General features: G+C 50.9%; 1 protein-coding gene across 5 annotated transcripts in view; it reads right to left on the bottom strand.

The window, feature by feature from the left end:
* Positions 1-113: 113 nt before the first annotated feature.
* crebbpa (CREB binding protein a) overlaps positions 114-16,675 on the bottom strand; it is a 51,779-nt gene continuing 35,217 nt past the window's right edge. For 2 of the 5 annotated variants that reach the window (XM_045211730.1, XM_045211732.1), the window contains 21 exons: positions 16,279-16,479; positions 15,622-15,954; positions 15,091-15,279; positions 14,718-14,892; positions 14,291-14,409; positions 13,704-13,943; positions 10,277-10,365; positions 9,534-9,614; positions 9,314-9,370; positions 8,622-8,699; positions 8,459-8,526; positions 7,503-7,653; positions 6,792-6,938; positions 6,443-6,556; positions 6,143-6,308; positions 5,716-5,886; positions 5,318-5,479; positions 4,938-5,095; positions 4,245-4,368; positions 3,773-4,025; positions 114-3,551 (listed from right to left, as the gene is read on the bottom strand). In XM_045211730.1, the coding sequence (XP_045067665.1) occupies positions 1,588-3,551; positions 3,773-4,025; positions 4,245-4,368; positions 4,938-5,095; positions 5,318-5,479; positions 5,716-5,886; positions 6,143-6,308; positions 6,443-6,556; positions 6,792-6,938; positions 7,503-7,653; positions 8,459-8,526; positions 8,622-8,699; positions 9,314-9,370; positions 9,534-9,614; positions 10,277-10,365; positions 13,704-13,943; positions 14,291-14,409; positions 14,718-14,892; positions 15,091-15,279; positions 15,622-15,954; positions 16,279-16,479 (5,040 nt within the window). In that variant the 3' untranslated portion in view covers positions 114-1,587. The remainder of the gene's footprint in view (positions 3,552-3,772; positions 4,026-4,244; positions 4,369-4,937; positions 5,096-5,317; positions 5,480-5,715; positions 5,887-6,142; positions 6,309-6,442; positions 6,557-6,791; positions 6,939-7,502; positions 7,654-8,458; positions 8,527-8,621; positions 8,700-9,313; positions 9,371-9,533; positions 9,615-10,276; positions 10,366-13,703; positions 13,944-14,290; positions 14,410-14,717; positions 14,893-15,090; positions 15,280-15,621; positions 15,955-16,278; positions 16,480-16,675) is intronic. The other 3 variants (XM_041867218.2, XM_045211731.1, XM_045211733.1) reach the window with 3 other exon arrangements.

Genomic DNA, 16,675 nt, shown 5'->3' with positions numbered 1-16,675 from the left:
GCAAGGCACTTAACCTTAATTGCTCCTGTAAGTCTCTCTGGATAAGAGCGTCTGCTAAATGACCAAAAAAATAATAATCCCATTGAGACACACAAACCACTCTGATACAGAAGTATAACTCCAAGTGTTGTCTGTTGCACACAGTTTATTTAACAATATGGTATATAAGTAAGAAATGAGTCTTTAACCAGTTTATACAGTGATTTCATTCGCGCTTCCTTATATTTATAGTATTTTTGCTTAATAACAACTTGCATGATTTACAATAGGGAGCTAGGAGAACGTAACCCACCCCAAGTTTTATTCAAGTTTGTGTTTTTGAGAGAGGGGAATGAGGATGGAGGGTTGATAGATAGCTGGACTATTTATTTATCTCTTTTCAAAACAAACAAGCAGTCAACCAGTGAACCCCCATTCCCCCTCAGGATAGTCCGTCTGTTCCCCATTCCTCCTCGGGATAAGAGTCGGTTTTCTGTTCTCTTTATATACTTAACTTTACACATCAACAAATTATGACAAACTTTTTAAATGACAGAACCACAATTTTCTACATCCTCAAGTCAAGACAGAGATTCCGGTTTCCAGGCTAGTGAGATATTGTCCTTGTTTTTTTTGTGTGTGTGTGTGTGTGTGTGTATCAAGTGTTTCTGCATACATGCCAGTGTATTACACAAACTGCCATAGTCCATTTCCTATTTCAATACAAATGGATAGTTCTCCTCGAACACACACACTTCACAAAGAGGAAAAGGAGGAGTCCCTCCCTCTCAAATGCAGGTGGTTCTGTAAAAATGGTACAACACTTTAGATTACAATTGCCAGGGCTGCATCTGGAATGGCTCCCTATCCCCTATATAGTACACTACACTATATTGGGAACATGGAGCCATTTTCATAGATGAAGTCCCAGGAATGAGAAGAGCTTGAGAAGAGAAAAGAAACCTGGCCCGATTCCCAGACAAAATTATTTTACAGTCTCAACACAAAAGAAAAAAATGCTTTACTTTTTTTCTCCAAAAAGGTACAAAATAAAAAGTATGAATACTATAATGCAATTGTTTTATACATTTTCTTTAAAAAGGAAACAAAAAGGCATGACATCATACCAAATACCAAACAAATAAAACAAAGTCTGAGCACATTTTGGTCTCAACCAAAAAATATATATTCTTTGTGATTTAAACGTCTTTTAAACAGCAATTTGCAAAATCCCTCGACTCATAAGGAAGAAGAAACACCAGTTTTAGGAAACATCAACATTCCCCTATAAGTGTCGGCATTTAACATTTTACCCCATTTTCTCTCTTTTTACATCTCTTGAAACTTTTTACATATAAGTAAAAACAAAACAAAAAAATGAGATTTTTCATTGCTTTATAAAGAACAAACAATATCTCAAATAAGGGAGGGGCCCAGAGTCCGAATACATCAGTGGAGGATGGGGGGAGACCGTGGTTTGTTTCTAGATGCATCCCAAATGGCACCCTAATCCCTACATAGTGCACTACTTTTGAGCAGGGCCCTGGTGCACTAATTGGGAATAGGGTGTCACCTATTTGGGACGTAGCCCAAGTCTCCCGTTTAATGCTACAATCCCTCCACAAACTTCTCCAGCGTATCTCCCGTCGTATCCCCTCCTGTGCCCAAGTCATTGTTCAACCCTCCTCTGGCGGGCGTGTTTATCTGCGATAGCATAGCGCTCTGCTCCGCCGTGGCCAAGTGTCCCTGGTCCATGGAGCCAGGCATGGGGCCTGCCAAGCCCGGGTGGGGGGACCCCGAGTGGGGTGAGGGCTGAACCTGGGGCGAAGGGCTGGAATGTGGGTGTTGTTGCGAGGGCGGGCACGGGGATTGTACGGGTGCAGGGGACCGGTTGGAGAGGGCATTGGCCATGGGGGACTGGCCAGGGAGGTGACCTCCAGGCTGGGGCTGGCCGGCCAGCAGGTGGGCCTGGGCCTGGGGACTCATGGTGGGGCTGGGCTGGACCGGGGAGCCCCCCGTCTGCTGCTTGAGGACGGCCTGTTGGTTAGGGATACCCTGCTGTTGTTGTTGGAGCATCCGCTGGTGCAAGAGGTTCTGGGTGGTGGCGGTGGGGTCCATGCCCATGCCAGACTGACCCATCTGGGCCATGGGAGGGAGCTGGCCCTGGCCCTGCATGGCTAGCTGCTGCTGCTGCATGCGGAGCTGAGAGTAGCTGGCTGGATGGGCCTGCTGCTGCTGCTGTTGTTGCTGTTGTTGTTGTCGTAGGAGCTGTCTCCGGTAGAGCTCCTGTATCTGGGCAGCGTTGGGTTGGGGGTTGTGTCCAGGGTTCATGAGTTGCCCCTGGGGTCCTAAAGCAGCCATCCCCTGGGCGGTGGGTTGTTGAGGCTGCTGAGGGGGCATCCCGGGCCTCTGGACCCCCCCAGCCCCAGCCTGCATGGCTGCCATGGCCTGCATCGCCGGCTGGGCTCCCAACATCCCCGGCTGCTGTTGTTGCTGGGGGTTGCTGGCGTGGTACTTTGCCGTTCTCTGTTTGATGAATGCCGCCATGAGCTGGGGGTTGGACTTCAGGATGTTGAGGACCTGCTGCTGCTGCTGGGGTGAGCTGGGGGACTTGAGGGTCATCAGGAGGTCCTGGAGGGCGTTGGGGGCGATGGCCCCGGGTCTCTGGGGCGGCGTCTGGGGTCTGGGACCCCCCGGCTGGGGGACTAGCATCCTCTGAGCCTGGGCCTGTTGCTGAGGAGACATCATGGGTCTCTGTTGCATCGGTATCCCCTGCTGGGGTTGACCCACCTGGGGAGGGACTCCAACTCCTGGTTGTCCAGGCTGAGCTCCCCCAGCGCTGGGCCACTGACCTGGGGCCATGGGCTGCTGCATGCCCTGGGGCCCTCTGGGTCCCACCATTTGACCCCCAGCCATCTGCATGGGTCCGGCCATGCGTTGCTGCTGCTGGGGGTTCTGCTGGGGGTTCTGCTGGTGCAGCGGCAGGCCGTTCATGTTGACCCGGTAGTTCTGCTGGTTCTGCTGCTGCGCTTGGGCCACCATCTCAATGTGCCGCGCCATCTTGACTGCAGCGAGAGGGGGTTGTTGTTGAGGGGGTTGTTGAGGTTGAGGGGGTGGCTGGGGTTGGGGAGGTTGCGGGGGGAGAGGTGACTGCTGCTGGTGTAAAGGGGACGCTTGAGGTCCCCCCTTGCCCTTGGAAGCTGGCGTTAGGGGATGACCGTTGCGAGGAGAGAACGCTGGGGTCTGCGGCTGGTTCGAAAGCGGTTGTTGGGGGGTTTGGGGTGGGTTATGCTGGGGGTGGGAGGGGGTGGTGTTGGGGGTTGTAGTGGGGGCCAGAGGGGGGGATGGTAAGCTCTGGGGCATTGCTCTTCCCTGCATGGTGGCCATTCTTCTCCTCATCATCTGAGCCTGCTGTAGGCGGTGCTGGAGCTGCTGCTGCCGTAGCTTGTGCTTGATGTTCAGACAGAACGGTACGGGACACTTGTTCTCCTGGCAGTGCTTGGCGTGGTAGCAGCACAGGGCGATGAGCTGCTTGCACACAGGGCAGCCGCCGTTGGTCTTCCTCTTGCAACCTAAAATAGATAAGAGAAGATATGTTATTGTCAATTTTCAAGGAGACATTAAAAAGTGTATTTTTCCTTTATCTCAACCCCCAGAGACACACATGGATCCACAGAGAGGTTAAGAGGACAGGGTCAGTCGCAGTGCAGCGCCCTTCGAGCAGTTTTGGGGTTAAGTGCCTTTCTCAAGGGCACAACAGCAGGATACTGATGCCAGCAACCGATTACATTACCTTTGGTGTGCTGCACCACGCGCTTCATCTTCTGGCAGGACGGCAGGCTGCAGTTGGCGTTGCGACACTGGCAGGCATGAACCAGGGACTGGATGCAGCGCTGGATGCTGAGACGGCGTGACTCCTGGGGACTCTTAGAGGCCTCGCCGGCGCCACCCGCTCCATTGCTGTCGTCGTCCAGCCCCAGGCCCCACTTGACCATCTGGTGCTCGTGGCCCTTGGCGGCGTAGCAGTTGATACACAGGTCAAAGTCCTGAGAGGAGAGAGGTGGAGGTTAATACATGCATGGACAGATGTAAGTGACAGAGCACAGCTATTGCCTGCTTGTTCTTTAGGGTTACTGTAAAACACTTTTTGACTACAGGCTTTATAAAACTCATTTGATTGTTTGGGACAAAGACACAGGAACATGGTATAAATCTCCAAAGATGGTGAGGATGTATGCATGTGTGTGTGTGTGTGTGTGTCTTACCTCACAGACGGTACAGTGCCAGCGAGTCTCCACGTGGTGTTTACACTCGTTGCAGGTGTAGACGAAGCGGTCCTGACCCTGGTTGTGCAGCTCCACCAGCATACACATGGTGCTCCACTTACACCTTATGGAAACAAACGGTTGAAATTCATCAACCAATGGTCCTCTATGGCAGGGGTTTTCAAACCTCTCCTCAGGGACCCCCAGCCGTTCCATGGATCTAATCTATTCCACAGCTAGCACACCTGATTCAACTTGTCAACTAAACAGCCTTGAATAGGTGAATCAGGTGAGTTAGTTCAGGGCTACAACTAAATTGTGAAATGTCTGAGGGTCCCAGAGGAGAGGTTTGAAACCACTGGCCTATGGAACGCTCTACCTTACCACCACTCCATCCATCAATACATTTTAAAACTGGCCTAAAAATACTAAAACACTTTAACAGACTCTCTCTGTGAAGGCCTTTTAGCATCTACCATTGTTGCTTTAGCTGGCTTGATTCTTACTGTATGTTGACTTTATTGTTACACTTAGCAGATGTGCTTATCCAGAGCGACTTACAGTCACAGTGCATTCAACTTAGGTAGGTAAGACAGTCATAATTGTTCAATTCTAAGGTAGAATTAAAGATGTAGAACTTTGAGATTCCTCTATTATGAAAAGCGCTATACAAATCAAATGTATTATCATTACCTCCTGAGAGAGCTGAACTCCCAGTGCTTGTCCCGGGCCAGGGTGAGGAAGGCGTCGCGGCCGTCCATCAGGTCACAGTTCAGCAGGGGGTCAGGGTCCATGATGGGGGGCAGCATATTGGCCATCTGGGCCGAGTGCAGGTGGATCACAAAGAACACCTGGAGGGAGAGAGGAGAGCAGTTAGACATACACTTGAAGAGAGCATCACTCAATTCTTGGTTGTTTGCCATTGGGTTTGGGTCAGGCCAATAATATCCCAGCTCAGAGATTCTAGAAGAGAATCTACACATGGCACCATTCTAAGAAACAACTTAATAAAACAGTTAAAGCCATTGAAAGACGACGTGTATCTCAAAGCGAAAGTGGCGACGTCATCATACCTCTTTGTGTTTCTCCAGGCTGGCGTAGAGCTTCTGGGACAGGTCATTGGCTACATTCGGCATACCAGGCTTCTTCTTATTGGTTCGGCTCACGCTGCCCTTGTTCTTATTGGTCTTCTTGCTGTTCTTCTTCTTGGCGTTCTTAGTGTCCCCTGGCGTGCCCTGAGGGAAGAGAAGAGGGAAGAGTTAGAAAAATATCACACTAAGTTATGCATTCAACTAATATATCATTTCACATAAAAACTACATTTTAAGACAAGGCACTAGAGAGGTAGGAGTTATATGTATTCATGTAGGTAGGTTAGCTATTGATAATGATATTGTCTCTAGTACTATTATTGATAGTTCCCCGTTATCGGTCTATCCTATGACAGACTCGTCTCTCCTCCTCCTCCTACCACCTCCGGTGTATCGGAGCAGGATACGTTCTCCTCCTTCTTCCTCTCTTCCTCCTCCTGTTCCAGCTCCTTGATGCTCTCCTCCAGCACGTTGGGCCAGAAGTCCCCCTCGAAGTAGGGCATCTCGTTGGCCCCCGTCAGACAGTCCTCTGTCGCCTGCTTGAAGATGTCCTAGAGAAAAACACAGAAGAAGATTACTTTAATGTCCAATGGACACAAATGTTCAACTAATATGAGTCTTCTGCTTGGCTGGTTGTTGCTGTTCTAGCCCTATGAATACATTTAGAAACCTCAAAACAGTTTAGAGTTTGAAGACTTGGTTGGCCCTGTTGCAGAGAAAACAAGTTTCCCAAGGCCAAGGTTGGGGACTCAACTGGACCAAGTCTACAAGATAGGCCTGAAAGGCTTTAGCCATTGAGAGGCCTACCTTAAAGTCATGGAGGATCCTCTCAGCGAAGGCCTTCTCCAGCATCTTCCTGTACCACTCCTGCAACCTCTTGGGCTTGGGGATCTTCTGGTCGGCAGGGTGGCAGTGGAAGATGTAGTCGTCCCCCTCGCTGGGGGGGCACGCCCAGATGTGACCCTGAGAGTAGCTGAGGGGGAGAAGAGACAAGGGTTGGTTGTTTTGGTTAATGCAAGTGGAGAGTTACCGCCATCAAGTAAAGTGCTTTTACTTGAGAAAACTGCAATATGAATGTATATCATTGTACTATTAATTAAGACCTACCCAAGTTTCTTGACATACTCCAGGTAGCCAATCAGGATCTCATGATAGACTGCCGTCCTCAGCAGTCGAGGTTTGAAGAAGTGAATACTGTCCAGGTATGATATGTAGACCCGTCTGTGGAGGGAGGGAGACACAGGAATAAACAAATGTCATCAGTTAGTCACTAATTTCAATACATTTATAAATGTATACACTAAAAACTGCATATGTAATATGTTACTACTGAACCAAGGGTCTACCAACACATCACACTCAGTGTACCCCATTATAACCACCCAAGACCAGCCCCATGTAGGGGTACAGGTACTCAGGACCAGCCCCATGTAGGGGTACAGGTACAGGTGCTGACCTGGTGTTGGGGAAGGAGCAGTCCGAGCCGTACTCCTGCACGTGCATCCCGAAGAAACACACATCCACGCCGTCGATCTCCTCAAAGGCGAAAAGTGCTTTGGTTCTGTAGGGGAAGGTCTCCGACATCTCACCTGTATCCACAAACCTGACCAGAAAAAAACAGAAAGACAGACGTCTACATCTAACATTAACCATATGTGTCAAAGAGGCCAAACTGAGTGGGCGGCAGGTAGCCTAGTGGTTAAGAACGTTGGGCCAGTAACTGAAAGGTCGCTGGTTCGAATCCCCGAGCTGACTAGATGAAAAATCTGTCGATGTGCACTTGACCTAATTGCTCCTGTAAGTCTCTCTGGATAAGAGCGTCTGCTAAGTATGACCTGACCATTGAAGGCAGTAACAGGGAGTCTGCTCAAACATGCAGGTTCAACAACATCGTATTTAAGAGATTATGTGGTATATTCTTATCTCCTGGGCTCTCTGCAAAGCCCAAGTCAAACAAGGGTGGCGACCACACTGTTTACTGGCAACAATAAAACAGGAGTTTGGACAAATACTTAGTGTATTGACTATGTTGAGGTACAGACAAGACCTCCTTGCATGCTGCAAAAGTGCCTGCACAACTAAAGTAGTGCGCTAAATTTGAGTACCGTAAGTACACTAAAATGTTAGGTAGTGCACTACATGTGAGTGTCCACTCCTCAGTCCCTACCTGGATTTCATGCCAGGTTTGACCTCTGTAGTTTTGTCGGAGCTGGCCACCACTCGTACGAACACCTCCCCTGCCTCAGGGTGGTTCTGCCTCTTCAGGTATTTATTCACCCGGTCCTCGATGTACATGCCCAACCGCGTCGTCTGCAACCCTACACACACACACACACGCACACGCAAACACACACAGAGAGATTGGTCCAAAAAGGTCACAAACCAAGCCTTCATTCAGCAGGGAATGTTTTATGTATGAATAAATGTGCAGACAGAGTCTAATTTAGCTTAATGCCATGTGCATGGAAAGGTCAAACACGCTCTCTAGTACTACAAATGCCAGAGACAAAACAATGCAAAGAGCTACTGCAGGTAATTAGAGAAAGCCAGTGATCTCTTGATGTCATAAGTCCATGACATTCACCATATGGAAGTGGTTTGTCATTTAGAGAAAGGCTTCTGTAAAGCTTGAATAACTAGGCTATTATTACACAGATATTCAAAAGGTTTGGGCTTTTTCTAGATATTGCATGACAAGGAATTGGCTAAATATTCCAATACCCTTAAAGGGGAAATCAGCTGTTGCTACATCAATTTGTGGGCTTGAAGGATTGATACAGAATGTACCCATTTATTATTGAAGAATATAACTTATCAATGCCTCATGAGCTCAGTTCAACAGTTGTACCCCATCAGAACCCAAAATTAGCTGTTTTACTCCAATGTTTGTAAACAAAGTAAATATAACCAAAGCCTTTAATAAAACTACATTTTTGATATCACGGATGGTCAGTCCTTGCATCCATAGCTTGTCTATGAATTTGAAAGTGGGTACATTTCTCCAGCCCCATCACTCAGCTTTTTACAGAAACAGGGGCAGTGAAAACGCTTAGTTATTGTTTCAACTGCGAATTGCCGCTTTAAGATGTGGCTTATAGCCAGGGAATGGAAAAGAGGACTTACTTTTTGCAGAAAACTTGTTGTCCTTCCGTGTTTTCCCACTCTTCTTCAAACAGTTGTCACAGATGAATCTGTGAAAAAAAAAAAAAAGAGTAATTAATGTAACTGGTATCGAATAAAACTTCTTCCCACCATTCTGTGTCACTGTCAGAGTCAGAATGTTTACCCGGATGGCCAGATGACGTCATAGTGTAGAACACATATCTGATGCATCTTCCGACCGCAATCTTTACAGTCAACAAACCTGGTGACAAAAACAAAACATCTTGGTTTGCTACAGAAACCCATTAACAGCTATACCCGTTATGTCTCCCATTTAGGTCAACAGTTTTTCTTCTTGTCCAAATTGTACTGTTCACGATATGTAAGAGTGCTGATTGGCTTGACTGCTAGAGTAGGAAGCCATAGAGAGATCAACATTCACTTAATATGCCTCCAGTTCTTACGCACGTGCAAGCAGACCAATGCAAGTGCGCCTTTGTAGGAGGGGTTGGAACACAAGACTCATATGTAGGCCATTATTAATTTATATATTAATAACAAATATACTTGTCGTTACAATAAACCTCAAATGTGTAGATAGAACGGCAATTAAAAGGTGAGCAAAAGTTCGAGATCTATGAGTGGCTCTTATGTTGCCTATTGAAAATCAAGCACGTGGCCAAAAGTGTACATGTTGAAATGCTTCCCTAGGACACTGACATAAAACTAAACACCAGATGGCGCTTCAGAGCAGACCAGGAGGTCTAGTAGGGCTACCTGCAGGAGCAGCAGGCTGATATGAAAGGTATACAGAGTGAGTCTGAGCCATACACATACAGATGGCACCTAGAAGAGCAACTAGTTAAAGAGGCTTACGGTTCAGGGTCTAGCGTGTCATTCTTCTTCCTCTCAAACTGGTCTTTAGATATCATTCTGAAGAGGCAGAGAAGACTAGTTAGATTACACGGCTAAATCATGACATGAAACATACATTTACTGCAAATACCTGAATATAAAAACACAAGATCCTATTGGAGTTTGAATGAGGTGAATGAAGTGAACTGGAGTATAATAAGGTAAGGAGGGGTTGACTCACGTCTGTGGTTGTGCCGGGTCGTCCCCTAACGTCACACTGTGCCCCTGGATCTCATTGAAGCACTTCTCACAGAAATGATACCTGGAACAAGACGACACACACACACATTCTAGCATATGGACCACAGAAAATGGCACTAGGCCCAAAGACCACCAACAGACATTTAAAACGTCCACTCGCCTCAACTTGATATGACTGAATTGTGGTTGTCGTACCCAGCTACCTTAAGTTGAATGCATTAACTAAGTCGCTCTGGATAAAAGAGTCTGCTAAATGTATAGATCTGAAATAGGATGACTACCTAAAGGTTGTCAGTGCATATATGAACATCAGAAAAGCCATTCCTATCTGAGATGTATAGTACTTTCTCGTTTGACTTCAAATCTTTCCATTAGGACTTGGGAGTGTCGGAATAGTAGACCATGCTGCAGGAGAGATCAGGGCCTGTATATTCATAAAGCATCTCCGCAAAGGAGTGCTGATCTAGGATCAGGTCCCCGTTATCTTACAGTGTGATCTAAAAGGCAAAACTGATCCTAGATCAGCACTCTTTATTAGTACGGTCCCAGACCATGCTGCCTCGTGTTGCAGCGTTATGCTATCTATCCACACACCACGGCCGCTGTGCTGCACAACGCCATTCCAAAGCTGCAGTTACATGACCTGAACACCAGGAGGAGCAAGGGGGCAGTTTCTGAGTGAGCACTCTACCATTTAGCGCAGGGAGAGGCAACTCTTCTTACCTGTTCTGGTAGCTGTAGTAGGTGCCACCGGTGGGTATGGTGCACAGCTGCTTACCATAACAGCAGAGAGTTTGAGGAGAGAACTCATACTGCACAGGAAGTGGACAACAAGAACGTTAGAATACAGATTTGCAAGAAAAGTTCATTTCAGTGATGCAAAAAATCTCTGCCTGCCCTCCCTCTCTCCATCATCATCCCTCCAGCAACCCTCCCATCCCTCCATCATCATCCCTCCATCTAGCCTCCCATCCCTCCATCATCACCCCTCCATCTAGCCTCCCATCCCTCCATCTAGCCTCCCATCCCTCCATCATCACCCCTCCATCTAGCCTCCCATCCCTCCATCATCACCCCTCCATCTAGCCTCCCATCCCTCCATCATCACCCCTCCATCTAGCCTCCCATCCCTCCATCATCACCCCTCCATCTAGCCTCCCATCCCTCCATCATCACCCCTCCATCTCCCATCCCTCCATCTCCCATCCCTCCATCATCACCCCTCCATCTCCCATCCCTCCATCATCACCCCTCCATCTCCCATCCCTCCATCATCACCCCTCCATCTAGCCTCCCATCCCTCCATCATCACCCCTCCATCTAGCCTCCCATCCCTCCATCATCACCCCTCCATCTAGCCTCCCATCCCTCCATCATTACCCCTCCATCTCCCATCCCTCCATCATCACCCCTCCATCTCCCCTCCCATCCCTCCATCATCACCCCTCCATCTAGCCTCCCATCATCACCCCTCCATCTAGCCTCCCATCCCTCCATCATCACCCCTCCATCTAGCCTCCCATCCCTCCATCATCACCCCTCCATCTAGCCTCCCATCCCTCCATCATCACCCCTCCATCTAGCCTACCATCCCTCCACCATCACCCCTCCATCTAGCCTCCCATCCCTCCATCATCACCCCTCCATCTAGCCTCCCATATCTCCATCATCACCCCTCCATCTAGCCTCCCATCCCTCCATCATCACCCCTCCATCTCCCATCCCTCCATCATCACCCCTCCATCTTGCCTCCCATCCCTCCATCATCACCCCTCCATCTAGCCTCCCATCCCTCCATCATCACCCCTCCATCTCCCCTCCCATCCCTCCATCATCACCCCTCCATCTAGCCTCCCATCCCTCCATCATTACCCCTCCATCTCCCATCCCTCCATCATCACCCCTCCATCTCCCCTCCCATCCCTCCATCATCACCCCTCCATCTAGCCTCCCATCATCACCCCTCCATCTAGCCTCCCATCCCTCCATCATCACCCCTCCATCTAGCCTCCCATCCCTCCATCATCACCCCTCCATCTAGCCTCCCATCCCTCCATCATCACCCCTCCATCTAGCCTCCCATCCCTCCACCATCACCCCTCCATCTAGCCTCCCATCCCTCCATCATCACCCCTCCATCTAGCCTCCCATCCCTCCATCATCACCCCTCCATCTAGCCTCCCATCCCTCCATCATCACCCCTCCATCTAGCCTCCCATCCCTCCATCATCACTCCTCCATCTAGCCTCCCATCCCTCCATCATCACCCCTCCATCTCCCCTCCCATCCCTCCATCTCCCCTCCCATCCCTCCATCATCACCCCTCCATCTAGCCTCCCATCCCTCCATCATCACCCCTCCATCTAGCCTCCCATCCCTCCATCATCACCCCTCCATCTAGCCTCCCATCCCTCCATCATCACCCCTCCATCTCCCCTCCCATCCCTCCATCTCCCCTCCCATCCCTCCATCATCACCCCCTCCATCTAGCCTCCCATCCCTCCATCATCACCCCTCCATCTAGCCTCCCATCCCTCCATCATCACCCCTCCATCTAGCCTCCCATCCCTCCATCTAGCCTCCCATCCCTCCATCATCACCCCTCCATCTAGCCTCCCATCCCTCCATCATCACCCCTCCATCTCCCCTCCCACCCCTCCATCTAGCCTCCCATCCCTCCATCATCACCCCTCCATCTCCCCTCCCATCCCTCCATCATCACCCCTCCATCTAGCCTCCCACCCCTCCATCTCCCCTCCCATCCCTCCATCATCACCCCTCCATCTCCCCTCCCATCCCTCCATCATCACCCCTCCATCTAGCCTCCCACCCCTCCATCTCCCCTCCCATCCCTCCATCATCACCCCTCCATCTAGCCTCCCATCCCTCCATCATCACCCCTCCATCTCGCCTCCCATCCCTCCATCATCACCCCTCCATCTCCCCTCCCACCCCTCCATCTCCCCTCCCATCCCTCCATCATCACCCCTCCATCTAGCCTCCCACCCCTCCATCTCCCCTCCCATCCCTCCATCATCACCCCTCCATCTCTCCTCCCATCCCTCCATCATCACCCCTCCATCTAGCCTCCCACCCCTCCATCTCCCCTCCCATCCCTCCATCATCACCCCTCCATCTCGCCTCCCATCCCTCCATCATCACCCCCTCCATCTCCCTCCCATCCCTCCATCATCACCCCTCCATCTAGCCTCCCACCCCTCCATCTCCCCTCCCATCCCTCCATCATCACCCCCTCCATCTCCCCTCCCATCCCTCCATCATCACCCCTCCATCTAGCCTCCCACCCCTCCATCTCCCCTCCCATCCCTCCATCATCACCCCTCCATCTAGCCTCCCATCCCTCCATCATCACCCCTCCATCTCGCCTCCCATCCCTCCATCATCACCCCTCCATCTCCCCTCCCACCCCTCCATCTCCCCTCCCATCCCTCCATCATCACCCCTCCATCTAGCCTCCCACCCCTCCATCTCCCCTCCCATCCCTCCATCATCACCCCTCCATCTCCCCTCCCATCCCTCCATCATCACCCCTCCATCTAGCCTCCCACCCCTCCATCTCCCTCCCATCCCTCCATCATCACCCCCTCCATCTCCCCTCCCATCCCTCCATCATCACCCCTCCATCTCCCTCCCATCCCTCCATCATCACCCCTCCATCTCCCCTCCCATCCCTCCATCATCACCCCTCCATCTCCCCTCCCATCCCTCCATCATCACCCCTCCATCTCCCCTCCCATCCCTCCATCATCACCCCTCCATCTCCCCTCCCATCCCTCCATCATCACCCCTCCATCTCCCCTCCCATCCCTCCATCATCACCCCTCCATCTCCCCTCCCATCCCTCCATCTCCCTCCCATCCCTCCATCATCACCCCTCCATCTCCCCTCCCATCCCTCCATCATCACCCCTCCATCTCCCCTCCCATCCCTCCATCATCACCCCTCCATCTCCCCTCCCACCCCTCCATCTCCCCTCCCATCCCTCCATCATCACCCCTCCATCTCCCCTCCCATCCCTCCATCATCACCCCTCCATCTCGCCTCCCATCCCTCCATCATCACCCCTCCATCTAGCCTCCCATCCCTCCATCATCACCCCTCCATCTCCCCTCCCATCCCTCCATCTCACCTTGCGGCCGCAGCAGTAGCCAAGGCTCATCATAACGGGGTCTATCTCCAGCTCAAACACCTCGGCCAGCTTGGAGCAGTACTTGTAGACGCGGGACGTCTTGCGGTTGTAGATCCAGGCGTTGTTGAACATGACCCAGATGTCTTCCACGTACTGCCAGGGCTCCTGGTACTGACCCGTGTCCAGCTTACGCTTTATGGTGGACAGGTCGATGGGGTTCTTCACGATGTCAAAGTAGTCCTGGAGAGAAGAAAGTCAGTTGTTCATCAGAGAGTGTCAGTCAAATGCTACACCTTCTAACAAATGTATGCGGACATGGGCAAAAAGGTAAGACTTTCATCTTTTCATAGAAAATAAAGTGAATATAACCTGTGATTCATCCTAAAACATTAGGAGTATAATTCAGATTTGCTGGACTGGAAGTTTCAGGTGAAACAACTGAAGACGTGTGTTTGAGCTCTGTGGCTATCTATGGAGTGGTTTAAGGGGTGGGCTACTTACAGGGATGCCCTGCAACATGGGGTCTACAGGCTGTCTAAAGGGTAAAGGCTATAGGTCCTGTCTGTAGCGTGTCTGTGTGTCCTCACCGGGATGCCCAGTACCATGGGGTCTACAGGCTGTCTGAAGGGTAGAGACTCTGGGTCCTGTCTGTAAAGAGACTCTAGGGTGGGCATGAGGGCCTGGCGCAGCTCCTCTGGCTTAAAGACTGGAGCAGAGACGGAGAGAAGAGGGGTGGGGGGTAGAGAAAGAGAGATTTAGTAGGGGTTTCTCTAAGTTTCATCCTATACCAATTCCTTGTCCTGTCCCTAGTCCCTTCTTGAGGGAAAGATAGAGATGGCTAGAGAGAGAGAGAGAGACAGAGAGATGGCGAGAGAGAGACAGAGAGATGGCGAGAGAGAGAGACAGAGACAGAGACAGAGACAGAGAGAGAGAGAGAGAGAGAGAGAGAGAGAGAGAGAGAGAGAGAGAGAGAGAGAGAGAGAGAGAGAGCGAAGAGAGACGTGTAGTACTCACTTTTCCTCCGTGACTGAGAAGGGGATGAGGACACTGTGCCGTTGGCTCCTCCCCCCTCCTCCTCCTCCTCTTTGGGCTCAGTCTTCATCTCCGGCTTCTTCTCCTCAGTCTCCATTGGCTCCTGCTTCTCCTCTGGCTCCTCCTTCACTGACAGCGAACCAGAGTCCTCCTCAGTCTGGAAACAGGAAGTAAAGATGGGCGATTAATAAAGCTAGAAGAAATGCCTTGTTTACAGTATAACCCATGTGATTCATAGCTTCTATTTCTATGATTCAACATTTATTGTCTAATGAAATGGACTGACTATATTACTTCTGGAGCACAGCCTAACCAAGCCTGAATTAATGAATACATTAACAAACAACAAACACACCTCCATCTTGGGCTCGGTCTTGCCGCTGGCCGACTCAAAGTCCCGCTGGTCCCTAAGCCGCGGCTCGGCCTTGGTCTCCTGGGCTGGCAGGTCAGGCAAAGCATGCTGGGAGTGCGAATGCAAGTCGCCGCTGGCGGCAGAAGCCGGGGTGGGCACCCGGTTATCCAGACTGGCACCTGTCTGAGAAAGCTGAAAGAGAGAGAGAGGAGAGAGAGCAAGAGTGAGAGAGAGGAAGACCGCAAGCGAGAAAAAGAGGAGCGAGAGGAAGAGAGCAAAAGAAAGAAAAAGAGGGGGAAACGGAAGAATTACAAAAAGAGGGTCAAACAAGCAATTAGTGGAGAGCAAGTTCTTCACAATTTCTCAAAACAGTGAGTGAGAGAATACAGTGAGTTTGCTTGACAGATGAGACATTCCATGGTCGTCATGCAGCTAGAACACAAGATGGCATGGTCAACGGAGAGGTTAGGAAGGGATGCCGTAGGTTGGAGGTACAAGGTCGAAGGGCATGCCATGCGGTCTCAGGTCTCTCACCGGCGTGGTCGGGGTCTGCTGGGTCTGCACTGTAGGAAGCTCCGGTTGGGGTTGGGACTGAGTCTGTGGCTGGAGGGGGGTATGTGGCTGGGGTTGAGGAGGCTGGGTCGGGGTTGGGCGGGGAGGGGTGTTGGAAGGACCAGGGGTGGAGAGGGTGGGGGTTGAGCTGCGGCTGGAGGGCTTGGGGGGCTGCAGGTTAGTTGTGGACCCCCCTGCGGAGGAAGAGGAGGAGGGTGGAGGAGTGGAGCGCAGGGAGGGCTGGGAGGGGAGCTGGGGGCCCAGGGGACCAAGTGCACTCATGGGGAGGTTAGCGCTCTGCTGCTGCGGCGACTGCTGTAGGGAGAGAGGAGGTGCGCACACACACACACACACACACACACACACACACACCAGAAGACACAGGAAGACACACAGACATACAACAGACAGACGATTAGACACACGTCAACCAAACACACACAGAGACTTGCGTTAAGGGAACCTCATGATAGTCAGTGTGTGAGTTGTGATGGTTACTGATTTTAGTGGGGCATTGAAACCATCCCTCTCTCTCTCCCTCCATCCATCCATCCATCTCTCTCTCACCCTTGTGACAGTAGCCCAGGCCTTCCCTCCGATCTTTCTAACCCTCCCTCCCTTCATCTCTCCATCTCTCACCTGTGTGACAGCAGCCTGTGCTGGGGGCTGGCCTAGACCCAGGTTGTTAGCGTTCATGGCGCCGGAGGCAGAGGGGGGGAATGGGGTCTGAGGGGGATGGAACTGACTGTTCTGATTGGCTGTCTGGCCCACCATGCTGCCGCCGCCGCGGGCTCCCAGCATTCCCTGGGCCTGGGGCATCCGCGAGGGAGACAGACCCATCTGAGGAGGAGAGAGGGAGTGTTACCGGGGTAATAGGAGAACCAATCAATCAAATCCTAGATTTACACAAATACAATGAAGCATAAGGAGAGGAGTATGTCAGCCTTAATGCTATAGTTTGGGGCCCCTAAAAGATAGCATCATTTCATATATATCCCTTAAACCCTATGAGACTACCAACTTCAAATCAGAATAA

This window comes from Coregonus clupeaformis, chromosome 38 (assembly GCF_020615455.1).
Source record: "Coregonus clupeaformis isolate EN_2021a chromosome 38, ASM2061545v1, whole genome shotgun sequence".
Taxonomy (NCBI): Eukaryota; Metazoa; Chordata; class Actinopteri; order Salmoniformes; family Salmonidae; genus Coregonus; species Coregonus clupeaformis.
This window is presented reverse-complemented; position numbering and strand designations above follow the sequence as displayed.